General features: G+C 41.6%; 1 protein-coding gene across 1 annotated transcript in view; it reads right to left on the reverse strand.

Moving 5' to 3' along the window:
* The window catches only part of LOC136594916 (unhealthy ribosome biogenesis protein 2 homolog), a 36,401-nt gene extending 18,360 nt beyond the window's left edge, over positions 1 to 18,041 (reverse strand). The window contains exons 1-3 of the mRNA XM_066588691.1: positions 17,887 to 18,041; positions 17,309 to 17,419; positions 4,594 to 4,836 (exon numbers count right to left, since the gene is read on the reverse strand). Of these exons, the coding sequence (XP_066444788.1) occupies positions 4,594 to 4,836; positions 17,309 to 17,398 (333 nt within the window). The 5' untranslated portion in view covers positions 17,399 to 17,419; positions 17,887 to 18,041. The remainder of the gene's footprint in view (positions 1 to 4,593; positions 4,837 to 17,308; positions 17,420 to 17,886) is intronic.
* Between the last annotated feature and the right edge of the window lie 460 nt (positions 18,042 to 18,501).

The raw sequence follows: 18,501 nt of genomic DNA on the forward strand, positions 1-18,501 counted from the left end.
GAGAATTAGATTTTGTAGGCCGCTGCTTCCCCCTTGCGGGCTGAATAAAATAGCCGTTGGGTGGAACATACAATTTATCCGGCTGCTGTGGCTTCTTAGGAAGATATCCTAGTACTTGTTTACCCACTTCCAACTCCAATGGTAATTGGCTGGCGTGCTCTAGTGGTTCCAAGCTGTACGTGTCATAATAGAGCCTTAATGACATCACAATGCAGCTTTATAGAACATGTTGGACGCTAATTCTTTTGCGCATAGAATTGAATAATGGAGTTGGGACCCATTAGCGTTTCCTATTTATGACATATTCAATGCCCGTGCCAAATTTCAAGTTTCTTTGTGAGAAAATTACATTCCGTATGTAAAATTTGGAGGCTAATTCTTTTGCGCATAGAATCTCGAATAATCGAGTTGGGACCCATTAGCGTTTCCTATTTATGACATATTCAATGCTCGTGCCAAATTTCAAGTTTCTATGTGAGAAAATTACATTCCGTACGTAAAATTTGGACGCCAATTCTTTTGCGCCTAGAATTGAATAATCGAGTTGGGACCGATTAGCTTTTCCTATTTATGACATATTCAATGCTCGTGCCAAATTTCAAGTTTCTATTACATCGCGAAGCGAGAGAATTAGATTCCGTACGTAAAATTTGGACGCTAATTCTTTTGCGCATAGAATTAGTATATGAGGAGGAGGTCGTCTTGTGTAATATATTAGTATATGAGGAGGAGGTCGTCTGTTTAATATATTAGTATATGAGCAGGAGGTCTCACAATGCAGCTTTATAGAACATGTTGGGGCATGTTCAAGGGCGTCCGATGTTGATGACATCAGTGATGACATCACAATAGCAGGTGGCTTACTTACTCGATCTACGTGGGGGGGGGGGCGTAACTTTCGACGACGCTCGCGCGCCATTTATCGTAGGATATTTGTACTATGCCTATAATCTTCCCAGGAGTGTACTTAACAACTTCCCAAAGTTTCATGGCGATCGGATGAATGGTGTAGTAGCGCATAAAGGACAAACAGACACGCACGCACGCAGACATACATTCAATTTTATATATATAGATGAGGAGGAGGTCGTCTGTTTAATATATTAGTATATGAGCAGGAGGTCTCACAATGCAGCTTTATAGAACATGTTGGGGCATGTTCAAGGGCGTCCGATGTTGATGACATCAGTGATGACATCACAATAGCAGGTGGCTTACTTACTCGATCTACGTGGGGGGGGGGGCGTAACTTTCGACGACGCTCGCGCGCCATTTATCGTAGGATATTTGTACTATGCCTATAATCTTCCCAGGAGTGTACTTAACAACTTCCCAAAGTTTCATGGCGATCGGATGAATGGTGTAGTAGCGCATAAAGGACAAACAGACACGCACGCAGACACGCACGCAGACAGACATACATTCAATTTTATATATATAGATGTATGCAGCAAGCTCTTACACCCTGTCTAGCAGCAGCTTTTCACACGGGACGGAATAAACAGCAACAGTGTTGTGGCAGGTCTCTGAATTCCGCACAGTATCTGCAGACATGATGCTGAACTACTGGAAGGATTCTGCCATTTTCAATTCCGCATGCTAGCTGTATATGAGCAGTAACATCACTGAGGTATTCGCTTAAATGGAGGAAACTGGGTGCCATCCATCTCCCATAGGCTATTATGGCCTCCATTAAACAGATTTTTTTATTAATCAGTGTTCTGAGGGGTGGAATAGCCCAGTCTATACATTATTCCATACTTTTTGTGGTATGCAGACGTATCTATATATATAAAGCTGAAAGCACTCACAGACTCACAGACAGACTCACAGACACACTGACTGACTCACACACTGACTCACTCACTGACTCACTCACTGACTCACTAGCCAAAAGTTCTCCAACTTCCCGATATCGTAGAAACATGAATTTTGGCACGAGCATAGATTATCTCGAAAATAGGAAAAGTAATTGGGTCCCAACTCGATTATTCAATTCTAGCGCAAAAGAATTGGCGTTGAAATTTTACGTACATAATCTAAATCTGTCACTTCCCAATGTCATAGAAACTTAAAATTTGGCACGGGCATTGATTATGACATAAATAGGAAAAGCTAATGGGTCCCAACTCGATTATTCAATTCTATGCACAAAAGAATTAGCGTCCAAATTTTACGTACGGAATCTAATTTTCTCACTTTCCAGTGTCATAGAAACGTGAAATTTGGCACGAGCATTGATTATGACATAAATAGGAAAAGTTCATAGGTCCCAACTCGATTATTCAATTCTATGCGCAAAAGAATTGGCGTCCAAATTTTACGTGCGGAATGTAATTTTTTCACTTTCCGGTGTCATAGAAATGGGAAATTTGGCACAAGCATTGATTATGTCATAAATAGGAAAAACTAATGATTCCCAACTCAATTATTCAATTCTTTGCGCAAAAGAATTAGCGTCCAAATTTTACGTACGGAATGTAATTCCTTCCCTTTCCGGTGTCATAGAAACAGGAAATTTGGTACAAGCATTGATTATGTCATAAATAAGAAAAGCTAATGGGTCCCAACTCCATTATTCAATTCTATGCGCAAAAGAATTAGCGTCCAAATTTTACGTACGGAATGTAATTCCTTCCCTTTCCGGTGTCATAGAAACAGGAAATTTGGTACGAGCATTGATTATGTCATAAATAAGAAAAGCTAATGGGTCCCAACTCCATTATTCAATTCTATGCGCAAAAGAATTAGCGTCCAAATTTCACGTGCGGAATGTAATTTTTTCACTTTCCGGTGTCATAGAAATGTGAAATTTGGCACGAGCATTGATTATGTCATATATAGGAAAAGCTAATGGGTCCCAACTCGATTATTCAATTCTAGCGCAAAAGAATTGGCGTCAAAATTTTACGTGCGGAATGTAATTTTTTCACTTTCCGGTGTCATAGAAACGGTAAATTTGGCACGAGCATTGATTATGTCATAAACAGGAAAAGCTAATGGGTCCCAACACCATTATTCAATTCTATGCGCAAAAGAATTAGTGTCCAAATTTTATGTACGTAATCTAATTCTCTCACTTCCTGATGTCATTTTATATAAAGGAAACGTCGCATGGTTTCCTCCACGTGGTGTTTCCTGGGTAACACAAAGAACCATGCAAAATGGTGAATATATTTTTTTCTTCAGTATCTCTAAAGTAACCACGACTTCGTAAGATTTTCCGTGTGAACACCAGATAAACACCAGTACCAAATTAACTCGGGCGAAGCCGGGTATATCAGCTAGTCTATATATATAAAGCTGAAAGCCCTAACTGACTGACTGACTGACTCGCCAAAAGTTCTCCAACTTCCCGATGTCGTAGAAACATGAAATTTGGCGCAAGCATAGATTATCTCCAAAATAGGAAAAGAAATTGGGTCCCAACTCGATTATTCAATTCTAGCTCAAAAGAATTGGCGTCGAAATTTAACGTACATAATCTAAATCTCTCACTTCTCAATGTCATAGAAACGTGAAATTTGGCACGAGCATTGATTATGTCATAAGTAGGAAAAGCTAATGGGTCCCAACTCGATTATTCAATTCTATGCGCAAAAGAATTAGCGTCCAAATTTTACATGCGGAATGTAATTTCTTCACTTTCCGGTGTCATAGAAACAGGAAATTTGGCTCGAGCATTGATTATGTAAAAAATAGGAAAAGCTAATGGGTCCCAACTCCATTATTCAATTCTATGCGCAAAAGAATTAGCGTCCAAATTTTACGTGCGGAATGTAATTTTCTCACTTTCCGGTGTCATAGAAACGTGAAATTTGGCACGAGCATTGATTATGTCATAAATAGGAAAAGTTAATAGGTCCCAATTCCATTATTCAATTCTAGCGCAAAAGAATTAGCGTCCAAATTTTACGTACATAATCTAAATCGCTCACTTCCCAATGTGATAGAAACATGAAATTTGGCACGGGCATTGATTATGTCATAAATAGGAAAAGTTCATAGGTCCCAACTCGATTATTCAATTCTAGCGCAAAAGAATTAGCGTCCAAATTTTACGTGCGGTATGTAATTTTTTCACTTTCTGGTGTCATAGAAACGGGAAATTTGGCACGAGCATTGATTATGTCATAAATAGGAAAAGTTAATGGGTCTCAACTTGATTATTCAATTCTATGCGCAAAAGAATTAGTGTCCAAATTTTATGTACGTAATCTAATTCTCTCACTTCCTGATGTAATTTTATATAAAGTAAACGTCACATGGTTACCTCCACGTGGTGTTTCCTGGGTAACGCAGAGAATTATGCAAAATGGTGAACATATGTTTTTCCGGTATCTCTAAAGTAAGCACGACTTCATAAGATTTTCCGTGTGAACACCAGATAAACACCAGTACCAAATTAACTCGGGCGAAGCCGGGTATATCAGCTAGTACCTTATAAACAGAGGTGGAGAGGAAACCTCACTGTGATGATTGCATTTTAGAGCAGGAAAAAAATTGCCCCTCAAAAGGTGTCTGTAGCTTTCAAGTATTAGATACAATCTCATGATGACCAAAATTCAATGTGCTTTTTGACTGCAAAATTACCTTTGGATGACATTGTAATACAGAAAACAGCACTTCATGCATAGCCAAGAATACGCTGTAGTAGTCTTCGGTTTTGACATTGTCCAATGGCACCGCCAGGAGCGTGCTTAATGAGAGCGTGACGTGATGGGGATTACTCAGATACAGCTCTCCTCGTCTTAGAAACAAAGCCATAGTGTCAAGCACTGGGACTACCACCATAGGAAGTGGTATACGTGCCTTACAAGCTCCAATGCTGAGAGTCTGCGAGGATTGATTATTTAAAAAAGAAAAAAAAAGGTCACAAAATTAGTCCATAATTTGATTAACTGGAACACATTAAATGAAGCAGAGAGACAAAGAGAGACCCTGAAAGCAATGTACCAAGCATCTTACTACACCGCAGGGATTGTCTGCAAACGAGAACCACCACATAAGTTTGCATAGAACACAAAATAATGTTTTTATTTTGTAGGCCATGTTCATATAACGTGTGTCATGCTAAGCCAGGAATCGAGAGCTGAAATTGTGAATTATGCTGTGGATTTGCCAGCGAATCCAACGTAAGGGTCCTTTTACATAGAGCAATTTTCTCCAGAAGATAAGCATCGATCAATTGGATCAGCGATAGCCCACCCAGCCTTTACATTGGCCAGTTCTGACTGTGGGAAGAATGATCGTCTATGTGATCATTTGTCCTGCACAGAGAATCGTTGCCGTTTATAGCACACCCCACTGTTCAAATAGAAAGATGTGCTGCTGACAATGAATTTTCCGGCAAAAGATGTTCCCTTGTTGGTTGGCTTATTCGTCAGCTGTGCTGGTGGAGCTTTAAATGAGCCTAAACAAGTGTTCATATGAACAATCGTTCAGATTGTTGGTTTGTAGAAAAGAGCTAAATTCAACGGAGCAATTAATGTCTGAATTGAAATTTCCGACTGAAGGTCATTAAATTCTGTCTGCCTAAATCCTGAATGTGTGAGCGTGGCCTTAGGGTCCTCTTACACGATCAGGTAATCTGTCCGTGCCAACGACACTGACTGACAATAACCATGTGGGTCAGCACTCAGTCTCTTAATGTATAGCATCTGCTACACATCTAGAGTTGTTCCTGACCTAGCAGTCCACTGTGCGCTCCTGAATTATCTCCAGCTGGATGTGCCTTGGATCATTTGAAAATGGGCGAGCTGACTTTTCATTTGTTGTATTAAGTTCTACCTATTTACATGGAGAGATTATCTGCTCTTTGGGGACACAGTCATTCATCCCCATATAGCCATCATTGATCGGCTCACCTCTCGCTGTGCACTCAACCAGCAAGCATTTAGCGTGCGCTTGTCTATTGGCTGATTTTTTTGTTCTTTTATGCAGTCGAATTGTAGAGTGTTTGTAGGACCTTAAGATGCGCTGGAGAAATAAAATAATGGTTGCAGGTATCAACATAGCCTTTAACACTTTTACTACCAGGACCAATTTTCACATTTCTTTGACAAACAAATAAAACCTGGATTTTCTCCTTTCTGGCAAGCTATTAATGCTCTCTATAAAGGTGTTTGCTGCAATGTCCTTCAATGGTCTGTAGATAGACCCTTCTTCAGGGGTTTTAAGGACCCAGGAATAGTGGAAAGTAGAGCTCATATGTTTCTTTCCTCAAGCAGCTCACCTGGTTATCCCACGTCATTGGAAATCCCCTGACGTTCCTAGCCTACATCAGTAGCATGACATGTTTTCTGAGAAATAACAGATTACAGGAGTTTATAGCCCAAGATCAAGACTACTGCAACAAGTTTCTACAGCTTTCGTCCCCTCGGATATTGTTTCAGGAAACCCCGAAACTTGCCACCTGGCTATGTAATCTATAATCAATGCTAAATTGCATTTACACCACCATCTTCCTTGCACCCCTCCAATCCACCAAGCATCTCTCTCCTTTTTTTTTTGCACTCGCTCTCTTTCTTTCTCTTATAATAAATGTGATGTCTACTCTGGCTGAGTTTTTCATGGCTCAAGTGCCCAACTCCATAATTTATCACTAATGACTTGTACAGGGCACTTTTGTATGCTATGTTTTATTGTCAGTTCTCAATAAAAGTGATTTAACTGAAAAACAATGAAAGCACCTATTAAATGACAGTAAGCAAAGCTCTTAAAAAACAAACAAAAAAAAAAAAAACTGCAACGCTCTTCCTCCTAGGTCTTAACATTTTCATGCTCGGTGCACATGTACAGAATACAACAGTTATGATTGTCATAGCAGTTAACCCCTTCCCAACACGCACTATACAAAAACTATCCCCATATAACTTTCCCCATAGCCAATGTGGGGTCACAGGTCTAACAGCTGCTGTCCCACCACCTGGCTTCTGGGTCTATCTACAGTGTCCAATTAGGCTCTACCACTGGAGGGATATAAGATAACTAAGAAATCCAATGATCGCATCTTCAAGTCCCCTTGTTGGATGATTAAATGTAGTAAAAATAAATTATATATACACACACACGCACATATAATGTTGTGTAAAAATGAAAATCATGGAAATAAAAAGACCAAAAAACATTTTTCAAAACAGAAAACTATTTCAGGGATCTAAGCTTAGGGCAAGGACCTCCAAGGTAGTTTTCTCGGAAATACTACCTGTACCACGAGCCACACCAGAAAGGCATTGGGAGATTAAGGAGGTAAACTAGTGACTCCAGAGTTAGGAAGGAGGAGTTTGGGTCCCTGGAGAACTGGGCCGATTTTGCTTTTGGCTACAGGCTCTACAGTAGGGACGGGCTGCATTTGAGGGTGCAGCTGTGCTGGGGGAAAAGATGGCTAGAAGTTTGGAGGAGTGTTGAACCCCTTAGTGACTAAGCCTGTTTGCGCCTTCGTGACGGAGCCAAATTGTGGAAATCTGACGTGTCGTTCAACATAGCATAACTCCATAAAGGTTTTGCATATCCAAGTGATTCTGACATTGTTTTTTCGCCACATGTTGTACTTCATTTAGGTTGTAAAAATAGGCCGATATAATTTGTGTATATTTATTAAAAGTACCAATATTGGAAAAATTTTGAAAAAATTTTCATTTTTTCACATTTTCAACTGTAATATCTCAAATATGTGCAAACATACTGTACAAATTTTTGATAGGATATATATTTCCATCTGTTTACTTTATTCTGAATGCATGTTTTTTTTTAACCATTTAGATCACGTACAACTTTAACATTACTTTTCAGCATTTTGGGAAACTCTTTTCTTACAGCAAGCCAAGTTTGCAAAGGCTCATAGGTGTAAGAATGATAGATACCCCCCAAATGACCCCATTTTAAAAACTACATCCCTTAATGTATTCACTGAGGGGGGGTTATGAGTATTTTGCCTCCACAGTTTTTTTCAGGAATTAATTCAATTTAGAGGAGAAAAAATAAAATTTCACATTTTTGCAAATATGTCATTTTAAAGACATTTTTTTCCTATAGTGCACATAAAAATGAGGATTGACACCCCAAAATGGATCCTCCTGTTTGTCCTGTGTTCAGAAATATACCCATTGTGGCCCTATTCCTATGTGTGGATGCACAACGGGGCCCAAAACGAAAGGAGTAGTCCGTGTCTTTCAGAACATAACTTTTGCTTGAAGGCCTTTTAGGCCTCATTGTCCACTTGTAGAGCCCTTGAGCGTCCAAAACCATAGAGAACCCCCACAAGTGACCCCATTTTGAAAACTAGAACCCCTAACGAAAGTATTTAGGGGTGTACTGCCCATTTTGACCCCACAGTTTTGAATGAATTCAAGCAAAGCAAAAAATTGTGATTTTCGTTTTTTTTTGGCAATTCTGTCATTTTAAAAACAGCTTTTTTTGTACAGCACACGCATGAATGAAGACTTACACCCCAAAATGGATACCCCTGTTTGTCCCGTGTTCAGAGACATACCCATTGTGGCCCTAATCTTTTGTCTGAATGCACAACAGGGCCCAAAATGTAGGGAGTAGTCAGTGGCTTTCAGAACAGAAATTTAGCATGAAGGTGATTTAGGCCCCATTGCCCACTTGTAGAGCCCTTGAGCGGCCAAAACGACAGAGAACCCCTACAAATGATCCCATTTTGAAAACTAGACCTCTTAACGAATTTTTTTTGGCAGTTGTATCAATTTAAAAACAGGTTTTTTTTTTGTGCAGCACACAAATGAATGAAGACGTTCACCCCAAAATGGATACCCATGTTTGTCCCATGTTCAGAAACATACCCATTGTGGCCCTAATCTTCTTAAAGGACACATGGCTAGGCCTATAATGGAAGGAGCACCCGTTGGATTTCAGGGTACAAGGGAATAAATTCCAGGCCCCATTGCCCACTTGTAGAGCCATTGAGCGTCCAAAATGATAAAGAACCCCCCACAAATGACCCCATTTTGAAAACTAGACCCCTTAACGAATTCATCTAGGGGTGTACTGCGTATTTTGACCCAACAGTATTTGAATGAATCTAAGCAAAGCAGAAGGAAAAAAATAGCGATTTTCATTTTTTTGTCAATTTTAAAAGTTTTTTTTGTACAGTGTACATAGAAATGAGGACGTTCACCCCAAAATAGATACCCCCGCTTGTCCTGTGTTCAGAAACATTCCCGTTGTGGCCCTAATCTACTTATAGGACACATGGCAAAGCCTGTAATGGAGGGAACACCCGTTGGATTGCAGGGCACAACTGAATAAATTCCAGGCCATATTGCTCACTTGTACGGAATAAAAATTGACACGTTAAAAAAATCCCCCCTTCCCTTTTCGGCATTCCCCAAATCTTAGATAAAAGTAATAATATGAACTGTGTGGTATTTCCGAAGACAGGGTTAATTACGGAGGCTGGTTGGGATGGGTACATGGGGCAATAAAACCGGCTTTTTGGGGGTATTTCGTGACCTCAGCGGCGGGGATGGGGTGTAAAAAGTGGCGCTCTGTGAGGCTTCGTAAGCTTGCTGAGGTGCGGCGGTCTCACACAGAAGGCGCTCAACAAGCTGCTCCTGGAACTGCAGGAAGGCGAGCGTTCCCGGGGCTTCTGGTAAATTACGTATTACAGGCAGCGGTCTGAATAACGCCGGGCTCACACGGCCATAAGTGGAATCCGCTTGCAGAGGCCCGCAGCGGATCCCAGCTGTGAGCCCGGATGTGACCCTGCGTACGGCCGCGTAATGTACTGCGCATAACTGCCTACTCACACAGGCGGTCATGCACATTACACTTTTTTTTGTTTGTATTTCCCGCACCGTCGCTTAGTAATGACATGGGTACCTGCAGCCCGTACACAATGTAGTTGCATATGGGCTGCGGGTATATCCGCAACCATGGAGCACAATGGGCTGTATGTTGCGGATATCCGCAGTAAAATATAACCTGCTGCGTTCTCTTTTCTGCGAGTGGATTACGCAATTCTAACCCACTAATGTGAGCGGAATTGTGTAATCCAATTCGATTGATCTGCGTATTACCACGGATCAAACGCATGCGAAATCCGTAATTCCTATCCGTTCAGGTGAGACCGGCCTAAGGTAGATCGATACCTTTTTATCACGTGACCGGCGACCGCTCAACAAGGTCACTGCTCCAGGCCCTCGGCGACCATTGGTCGCTGGGAGCAAGGAAATTTTACATTTCCTGAGCTCCCCGCCTCCTGCGCATGTGTCCGGAGTTTTGCCGGCGGTCGCATGTGCAGAATCCGAGAAAGTTCACAAAGGAAGATCGCGTCGGGATGCAAATACGGAGGCCTCCGGTAAAAAGTTTCATCTCCTCTCACCGATCGCATCGGTGAGGGGAGATGAAGCTTCACCTTTTTTTTTACTTTTACGTGATCAGGAACCGCTCACCGCGGGCCCCCGTGAAATCTCCAGACTCTCAGCTAAGTTTTGTAGCCAGGAGCAGGGAGATTTTGAATTTCCCGGGCAATATTTGACTTTTGCGAATGCGTCCGACATTTTGGCGACGGGCACGTGCGCAGACGCTGGGGTAAGGTCCGCGGATAAGTCCGGGGGCCTTAGGTAAGTCATTTCATCCTCCCTCACGGATATGATCCGTGGGGGGAGATGAAACGTAAGCTTTTTTTAACTTTTTTTTTTACTATTTAAAACTTTTTTTTACACTTTTTTTTTAACTTTAATAAATGATCTCTGTTATCCATTGGATAACAGTGATCATCTCTCCAGTGACATCCCTCTGCTCCTGGCTACACATGGCAGCCAGGAGCAGAGGGATTTTGAATTTCCCGGGGCTCGAGCCCCTCTGTGCACGCGCCCGATGATTGACATCGGGCGCGCATGCGCAGAGGGGGACTTCGGGTCCTGGAACATCGGGGACATCGCGGTGGACCCGAGGTAAGTATTTTCACCTCCACTCATGGATCGGATCCATGAGGGGAGGTGAAACTGGAATTTTTTTTTTACTTTTTCACGATCGCTGCTAACCACTGGATAGCGGCGATCGCGGACCCGGGGGCTGCTTACCACGGTCCCCGGTGACATCTCCTGGTTCCCGGCTACCTTCAGGAGCCAGGAGATTTTGCCGGGGCTCACGGCCTTCTGCGCATGCGTGTGAAGAGCGGAGGACCCGTGCACCACGGGACACCTTGATCAAGGCAGGTGAGTACTTTCAGCTGCCCTAATGGATCCGATCCATCAGGGCAGCTGAATATCTAACTTTAACACTTTTTTTCACTTTACTACGATCAGCGCTATCCATTGGATAGCGCCGATAGCAATGCTGGGGGGGACACAGGCCGTAGCCCAGGAGGACAGCTCCACGCTGTCGGCTACCTGCGGGCACCGACAGCATGGAGCAGTCACATCCTCAGCTAAGAGGGCATTAATCCAAAGAGGATGTAGGTTTTTACGTCCTCTAGGATTAAAGTCCACTTAGTAAGGACGTAAAAAGGCAATGGGGCCGTCATTAAGGGGTTAAACTAGGGAGCGGGATGTGGGGGTAAAAAGGGTAGACAGCAACCTGGGACCAAGTAGTGGGCGTGAGGAACGAGCAGGGGGAGGGGTTAGTACAGTTAGAACTGACAGAACAGCTAATAGGACCATAAGTAGCATAATGAATATAAAGAATAACATAATAAATTGTTGCAACGAATGCAAGAAGTCTGATCAGTAAAGTAGATGAGCTAGAAGCGAGAATGTCTGATGAAAATTACGATATAGTGGGAATAACAGAAAAATGGCTTGATGATAAGTGCGACTGGGCGGTAAATTTACAGGGTTACAATCTCTTCAGAAGAGACCGTGGGAACCAGAAATGGGGGAGAGGGGTGTGTTTGTATGTTAAATCCTATTTAATGCCAAGGCTATGAGAAGATACAGGTGTATGAGATGAACACGTGGAATGTCTGTGGGTAGAAATACAGGGAGGGCAAAGTAACAAGATCCTGATAGGGTTTTTTATAGACCACCAAAAACAACAGAAGAAACTGAAAACTTATTAAGACAAATAGAAGAGGTGTCAAATCGCAATGAAGTAATTATTATAGGAGACTTTAATTATCTGGATATAATATGGGAAGACGAAACCTGCAAATCTCATAAGGGCGATAAATTCTAGAGAACAATTAAAGATAACTACCTTACCCAAATTGTGTGGGAGCCAACTATAGGGATGGTCACTCTGGACTTAGTATTAACTAACAAACCAGACAAAATCATGGGGGTGCAGGTTGAGGGACATCTGGGAAATAGTGACCACAATATAATTAATTTCCAGCTGTCATTTAATAGGGAGGGAGTGACAAAAAAAAAAAACTTTAGTAAAGCAAAATTTGATCAGCTCGGAATTACTCTAGGAAATATTAATTGGGCAACATCCTCAAAAACAACAATACAGGTGACAAATGGGAGAAATTTCAAAACCTCATGTGAGCAGTTCATACCCTTTAAAAATAAAAGAACTACAAGTAGACGGAAAACAATGTGGCTCAACAAGACTGTAAGGCAGGCTATAAGCGGAAAAAAGAAAGCATTTACATTATTAAAACAAGAAGGCAGTGAAGAAGTGCTAAAAACATACAGGGAGAAAAACAAATTATGTAAGGAAAAAGATCAAAACTGCAAAGGACTAGGCAGAGAGACAGATTGCTAAAGAGAGGAAAATATAACCCTAAACTATTTTTCAATTATATAAACAGTAGAAGGATTTGTAATGACAGCACTGGAGTTCAACAAATAATGCAGGAGAAACCATAGATGATTGAGGGGTGGGGGGGGGGGGGTGGAAAGGCAAATCTATTAAATAGTTTTTTCTTAAGTATATCCACTAAGAAAAAAAGAAATGTCACACAAGATGCAGAAGGATAAAACGAACCCCCCCACTAAGCCTAATGCAGGGGGAAGTGCAGAGCCGGTTAAAAAGGAATAAAATCGTCAAATTGCCAGGCCCAGATGGAATACACCAAAGGGTTCTAAGGGAACTACGTGACGTAATAGCTAGACCGCTATTTCTTATATTTAGGGGCACTATTAAGACCAGGGGTGTACCACAGGATTGGCATATTGCCCATCTGGTTCCAACATATAAAAAGGGGTCTAGAAGAGAGCCTGGTAACTACAGGCCGGTAAGTCTTACTTCAATAATTGGAAAAATATTCAACGGGTTTATGAGAGATGCCATCCTGGAATACCCCAAGGAAGACAATGGTATAACTCCTCAACAGCATGGGTTCATGAGGGCTCGATCATGTCAAACCAACTTGATCAGCTTCTACAATGAAGTAAGCTCTAGGCTGGACCTGGAAGAGTCTATTCATCTCGGATATGTGGATTTTCCGAAAGCATTTGACACCGTGCCGCAAAAGAGGTTGAAAATAAATCTCTATAAAATGAGGATAGCTTTGGTCTAGGCAAAAATGTGTGTAGCTAGGTAAAGAACTGGCTTGGAGGTAGAAAGCAGAGGATAGTAATCAATGGTTCATACTCTGAGCGGGCCACTGTTGTAAGTGGGGTGCCACAAGGTTCAGTATTAGGCCACATTCTGTTCAATATACAGTAAAAGCTCTATAGGCCACATTTTGTTCAATATACAGTAAAAGCTCTACTAGCATTGACGTTTACTAAGGCCAATTTCGAGTAAGGACATTTTTTTTAGCCAAAACTTTGTCTCTAGTAACATTGGTTGCCTCTAATAACACCGGTGTGTGCCGGCCCACGTGACCTTGCTGCTGAATCATAGAATGCTAGAGTTGGAAGGGACCTCCAGGGTCATCTGGTCCAACCCCCTGCTCAGTGCAGGATTCACTAAATCATTCCATTGGTGATCTCATCCGACGTAATATCCTGCTCGGCGTCTCCTTTGCTTAATGCAACCCACCCCTCTCCATCATCGGCGACTGTACTGTACAATTGCACTCCGATGAAACAGCACAGAGAACACAGTGATAACGCTCAGGACAGATGATGTAGTAAATGTGACCTGCAGTCCTATGTAACACCATGGATAACACAGATAACATGTTCAATAACATGTTAAATGTTCATTTATTCTTTACAATAATCTTTTATATTCATTTATTGTTTTTGGTATGAAAGACCATATTTATTCTCCATAAAATGTGGTTTGGTGTGCTTTTTGGTATGTGTAGAAGGAATTAATTGGATTTACATTGATTCCTATCGAAATAATTACCTCAAGTAGCAACGATTTCAGGTAAAGTTGATTGCTTTCGGACGCATTACCAACGTTGGAAGAAATTTTACTGTATTTACAAATGACCCGATAAAGGGACTGCACAGTTAAGTATCAATATTTGCAGACAATACATAATTTTACAAGGTAATTAATACAACAGAGGACAATGTACAGCTGCAAACGGACATGGATAAGATGAGGGCTTGGGTAGAAAAATGGCAAATGAAGCTCTAAATTGATAAATGTAAGGTTATGCACATGGGCAGGAGAAACGGATGTCACCAATATACACTAAATGGGGTACTGCTAGGGAAAAGTGATATGAAAAAAGACCTGTTGTGTACTAGTTGACTGTAGACTTAACTGGAGCAATAAATGCTAATTAACTGCTGCAAAAGCAAATAAAGTCTTGTTGTGCATTAAAAGAGGTATATGGGCGAGGGACGAGAACACTATTCTTCCACTATATAAGGCATTTTTCAGGCCTCACATGGAATACTGTGTACAGTTCTGGACACCGGTGCTCACTAAAGATGTTGCAGTGCTTGAAGGAGTTCAAAGAAGGGCAAGTAAACTAAAACGGAATGAGAGGACTGGAATACTCAGAAAGGCTATCAAAATTGGGATTATTCATCCTGGAAAAAATACAGCTATGGGTCGACCAAATAACTATGTATAAATAGATTGGGGGACAATACATGAATCTCTTCCATGATCTGCTTATTTCCAAGATTGTGACGGTAACAAGAAGGCATCCTCTACGTTTAGAGGAATGAAGGTTTCATCACCAGCATAGAAGAGAGTTCTTTATTGCAAGAGCAGTGAGACTACGGACCTCTGCCTGAGGATGTGGTGATGGCAAAATCAATAGAGTTTAAGAGGGGACTAGATGGCTTTCTAGAGCGCTATGATATGACAGCATCTAGTCATTAAATAACAAGAAGGGTTTTAGTTCCGGGTCTTGGAGTCAGGTAGGAACTCAAACGTTGATCCAGGGATTATTCTGACTGCCACGGAGACTAAGAAATTTTTTCCTCCGAATGGACTAAATTAGCTTCTGGCTCGTTGTGTTTTTTTTTTTTTCCTTCCTCCTAATCAACAGGGGGGGGGGTGGGGGGGACAGGATGAACTAGATAGACACTGCCTCCTTTCGGCCAAACATACTATGTTAAAATATGATATACTATGAGAAAAACTCGGCTGATGTAATAGGCACAGAAGACTATACTATATAAGTAATGCAGTGTAATATTCTAGCGATTGAATGCTTGTTTTGACAAGTCCTCTTGAAAGACTAAAAGAAGAAAATAAGGTAAAAAAGTTCAATAAAAGTTCACTTTTTTTTTTTTTCAAAACCAGTTTAAAATAGAAAATACACATTTTTCCCCACACAACCCTTTTTAAATACAATACCAAAACTTTTTTAAAAAGCCGAACATTATCACTTTTGTGACGGCCCAAACAACAAATTATTGTTTTTTTTATCTTGCGTGGGGAACGCTGTAAAAAATTTTTTAAAAAGTAATGACGTAATTGCTACCGTACTTTTCTTTTGTCCACCCAAAAGCGACAAAAAAAAGCAATCAAAATGTCACATGTGCCTCAAACTGGTATACCGTATATACCGGCGTATAAGGCGACGGGGCGTATAAGACGACCCCCCAACTTTCACCTTATACGCCGGTAATCCAGTGGAGAAAAAAAAAATCAGTACTCACCTCCCCCGGCGGTCTGTCGCGCTCCGGCAGGCTATCGCTCCCATCTGGTCCCGGCAGAACATTGCTTTCTGAATGCGGGGCTTGAAATCCCCGCCTCCAGAAAGCTAATACACACGCCGTCAGCCAGTTACAGCCATTCAATGACATCATTGAATGGCTGTGATTGGCTGAAGGCGCACGTGTGTTAGCAATCACACCCATTCAATGATGTCATTGAATAGTGTGATTGGCTGAAGCCACGTGTGTTTTAGCCAATCACAGCCATTCAATGATGTCATTGAATGGCTGTAACTGGCTGACGGCGTGTGTATTCGCTTTCTGGAGGCGGGGATTTCAAGCCCCGCATTCAGAAAGCAATGTTCTGCCGGGACCAGATGGGAGCGATAGCCTGCCGGAGCGCGACAGACCGCCGGGGGAGGTGAGTACTGATTTTTTTTTTTTTGACACTTTTCTTTTTGTATTACCGGCGTATAAGACGACCCCCGACTTCAGAGCAGATTTTTCGGGGTTCAAAAGTCGTCTTATACGCTGGTATATACGGTATATTAAAAAAAAAAAAAAAAAAAAAAAAAAAACAACTCTTCCTGCAAAACAATCCTTCACAGGACTCCACTGCTGGAAAAATAAAAATGTTTCAGGTTTTAGAATGTGGCAACACAGTTTGAATTCCTTTTCTTTAAAAACATGCTTTTTGTGCTAAGGTAGTAAAACTGAAAATCTATATATAAATGGCATCGCCGTAATTGTGCTAATCCAGATAACATAACTTATTTTTAGCAAATGGTAAATGCTGTAAAAACAAAACCGGAAAAACAATGGTGAAATTTCTGGTGGTAGCTTCCATCCCATTTTCCGTGTCAATTCTGCCCTGCGTGAACCCTGCCTAAGACTTGCAGTGTTGTGTGCACAAAAAAAAAATCCACAAAATTGACAGTCACAGCAAAGTGAGATTTTCAAGCGGAATCTCTGTTGCAGATGTAAAACCATACTAACATACTTTGTGTATTTTAAAATTCCCCTTAGAGAATAATGCGTTGAATCCCATTTATCAAAAATGTCTTACAACAACCATAATGTGGCATTCATATTTATATTTCTAGAGCAGTTTATAGTGAACTCATCATGTAGCCCTAACCATTGTTATTTTAGAACTGAATTCAACCTCTTCAATTAAATGTAGCTAATTGGGACTCCTAAAAAAAAAGCTCAATGCCATCAGTAAAGCCATCAACTTTTCCCAGGAAGGCCTGGAGAATGTACTTCTGGACAGCAGCATCTCTCTTGCATTCTGGATAAGAGAGGGCAATTCACTGCTTTAAGGCAGTTACAGATTGACAAGTATTAATAGAAATTATTAATTGAACACATACCACCAGTGCAGATATGATCTGAGACCCTGTAGACCAGACTAATGTGTTTTTGTCTTCTCGTAAAGAGCAATTAAGTAGCAACCTCACCATTGTGATTCCAGCAAAGATAACCTGAAAAACAAGAGTCTTGTTAAGGACATTGCTCAGTAATCTTTGTCTACTGATACAGCTTTGGAACCACTAGTTACTTCTGTACTAGTAACTTTGTTCTGCAGAAAAACATAGGAAAATAGAAACTGGAAATGAGTGGATGGACGGTGCAGCAATTCAGGGCGTTTTTCAAGAAAATGTGCTCCAAATCAAGTTAGTACACAGTCTGAGGCATGAGAGCTGGGGTTTATTTCACTTAGGTTGAGCTCATACGACCGTATTGGAATTGTGTATTACGCATACTCTGTATGCCCGTGTGATACGTGGTAGCTCACAATTATTTACATTGCCTTACACAGTTCCACTCACATTAGCGTGTCACAATTGCACAATCCACGAGCGTTAATAGAACGCATGTTCTATATTGCTGCGTATATACGCAAGATGTTTCTAAATGATCAGAGGGTACATAAAGAAAAAGCACCAACCTTATAACTCTTTCTCCACAAGTTGCAGACTTCAAGTTTGTTAAAAACAAATGTCAGCAATGTGTGAAATTCTTCACAGGTACAATTTTCTGTCACTCCATTTAATAAGTGCTGCAGCTCTGATTCAGTAGTCTTTAATATCTGATTATTGAACCAGGTACCTTGGGAGTGGAAGGGGACAGAGAGGGGGAAGGGGGGGGACAGAGGGGGAAGGGGGGGGGGGACAGAGAGGGGGAAGGGGGGGGGGGACAGAGAGGGGGAAGGGGGGACAGAGAGGGGGAAGGGGGGGACAGAGAGGGGGAAGGGGGGGACAGAGGGGATGGGGGGACAGAGAGGGGGATGGGGGGGACAGAGGGGGGGAAGGGGGGGGACAGAGGGGGGGAAGGAAGGGGACAGAGGGGGGGAAGGGGGGGGAACAGAGGGGGAGTTAAAAAGAAAAAAAAAACATAAAAAGAAAACCCATATTACATTTTGATTCAAGATAAGGTATGCCATCAGCTGTAAACGGTAGTGTCCAAAGCCCCCCCCCCCCCTTTTCTAAACATTAAAGACTACATTGGAAAAAAGTCTACACACTCTTGGTATAATGCCAGCTCTGCTTCCTGCGCGTTCTCT

The sequence above is a fragment of the Eleutherodactylus coqui genome, unplaced genomic scaffold (genome assembly GCF_035609145.1).
Source record: "Eleutherodactylus coqui strain aEleCoq1 unplaced genomic scaffold, aEleCoq1.hap1 HAP1_SCAFFOLD_147, whole genome shotgun sequence".
Taxonomy (NCBI): domain Eukaryota; kingdom Metazoa; phylum Chordata; class Amphibia; order Anura; family Eleutherodactylidae; genus Eleutherodactylus; species Eleutherodactylus coqui.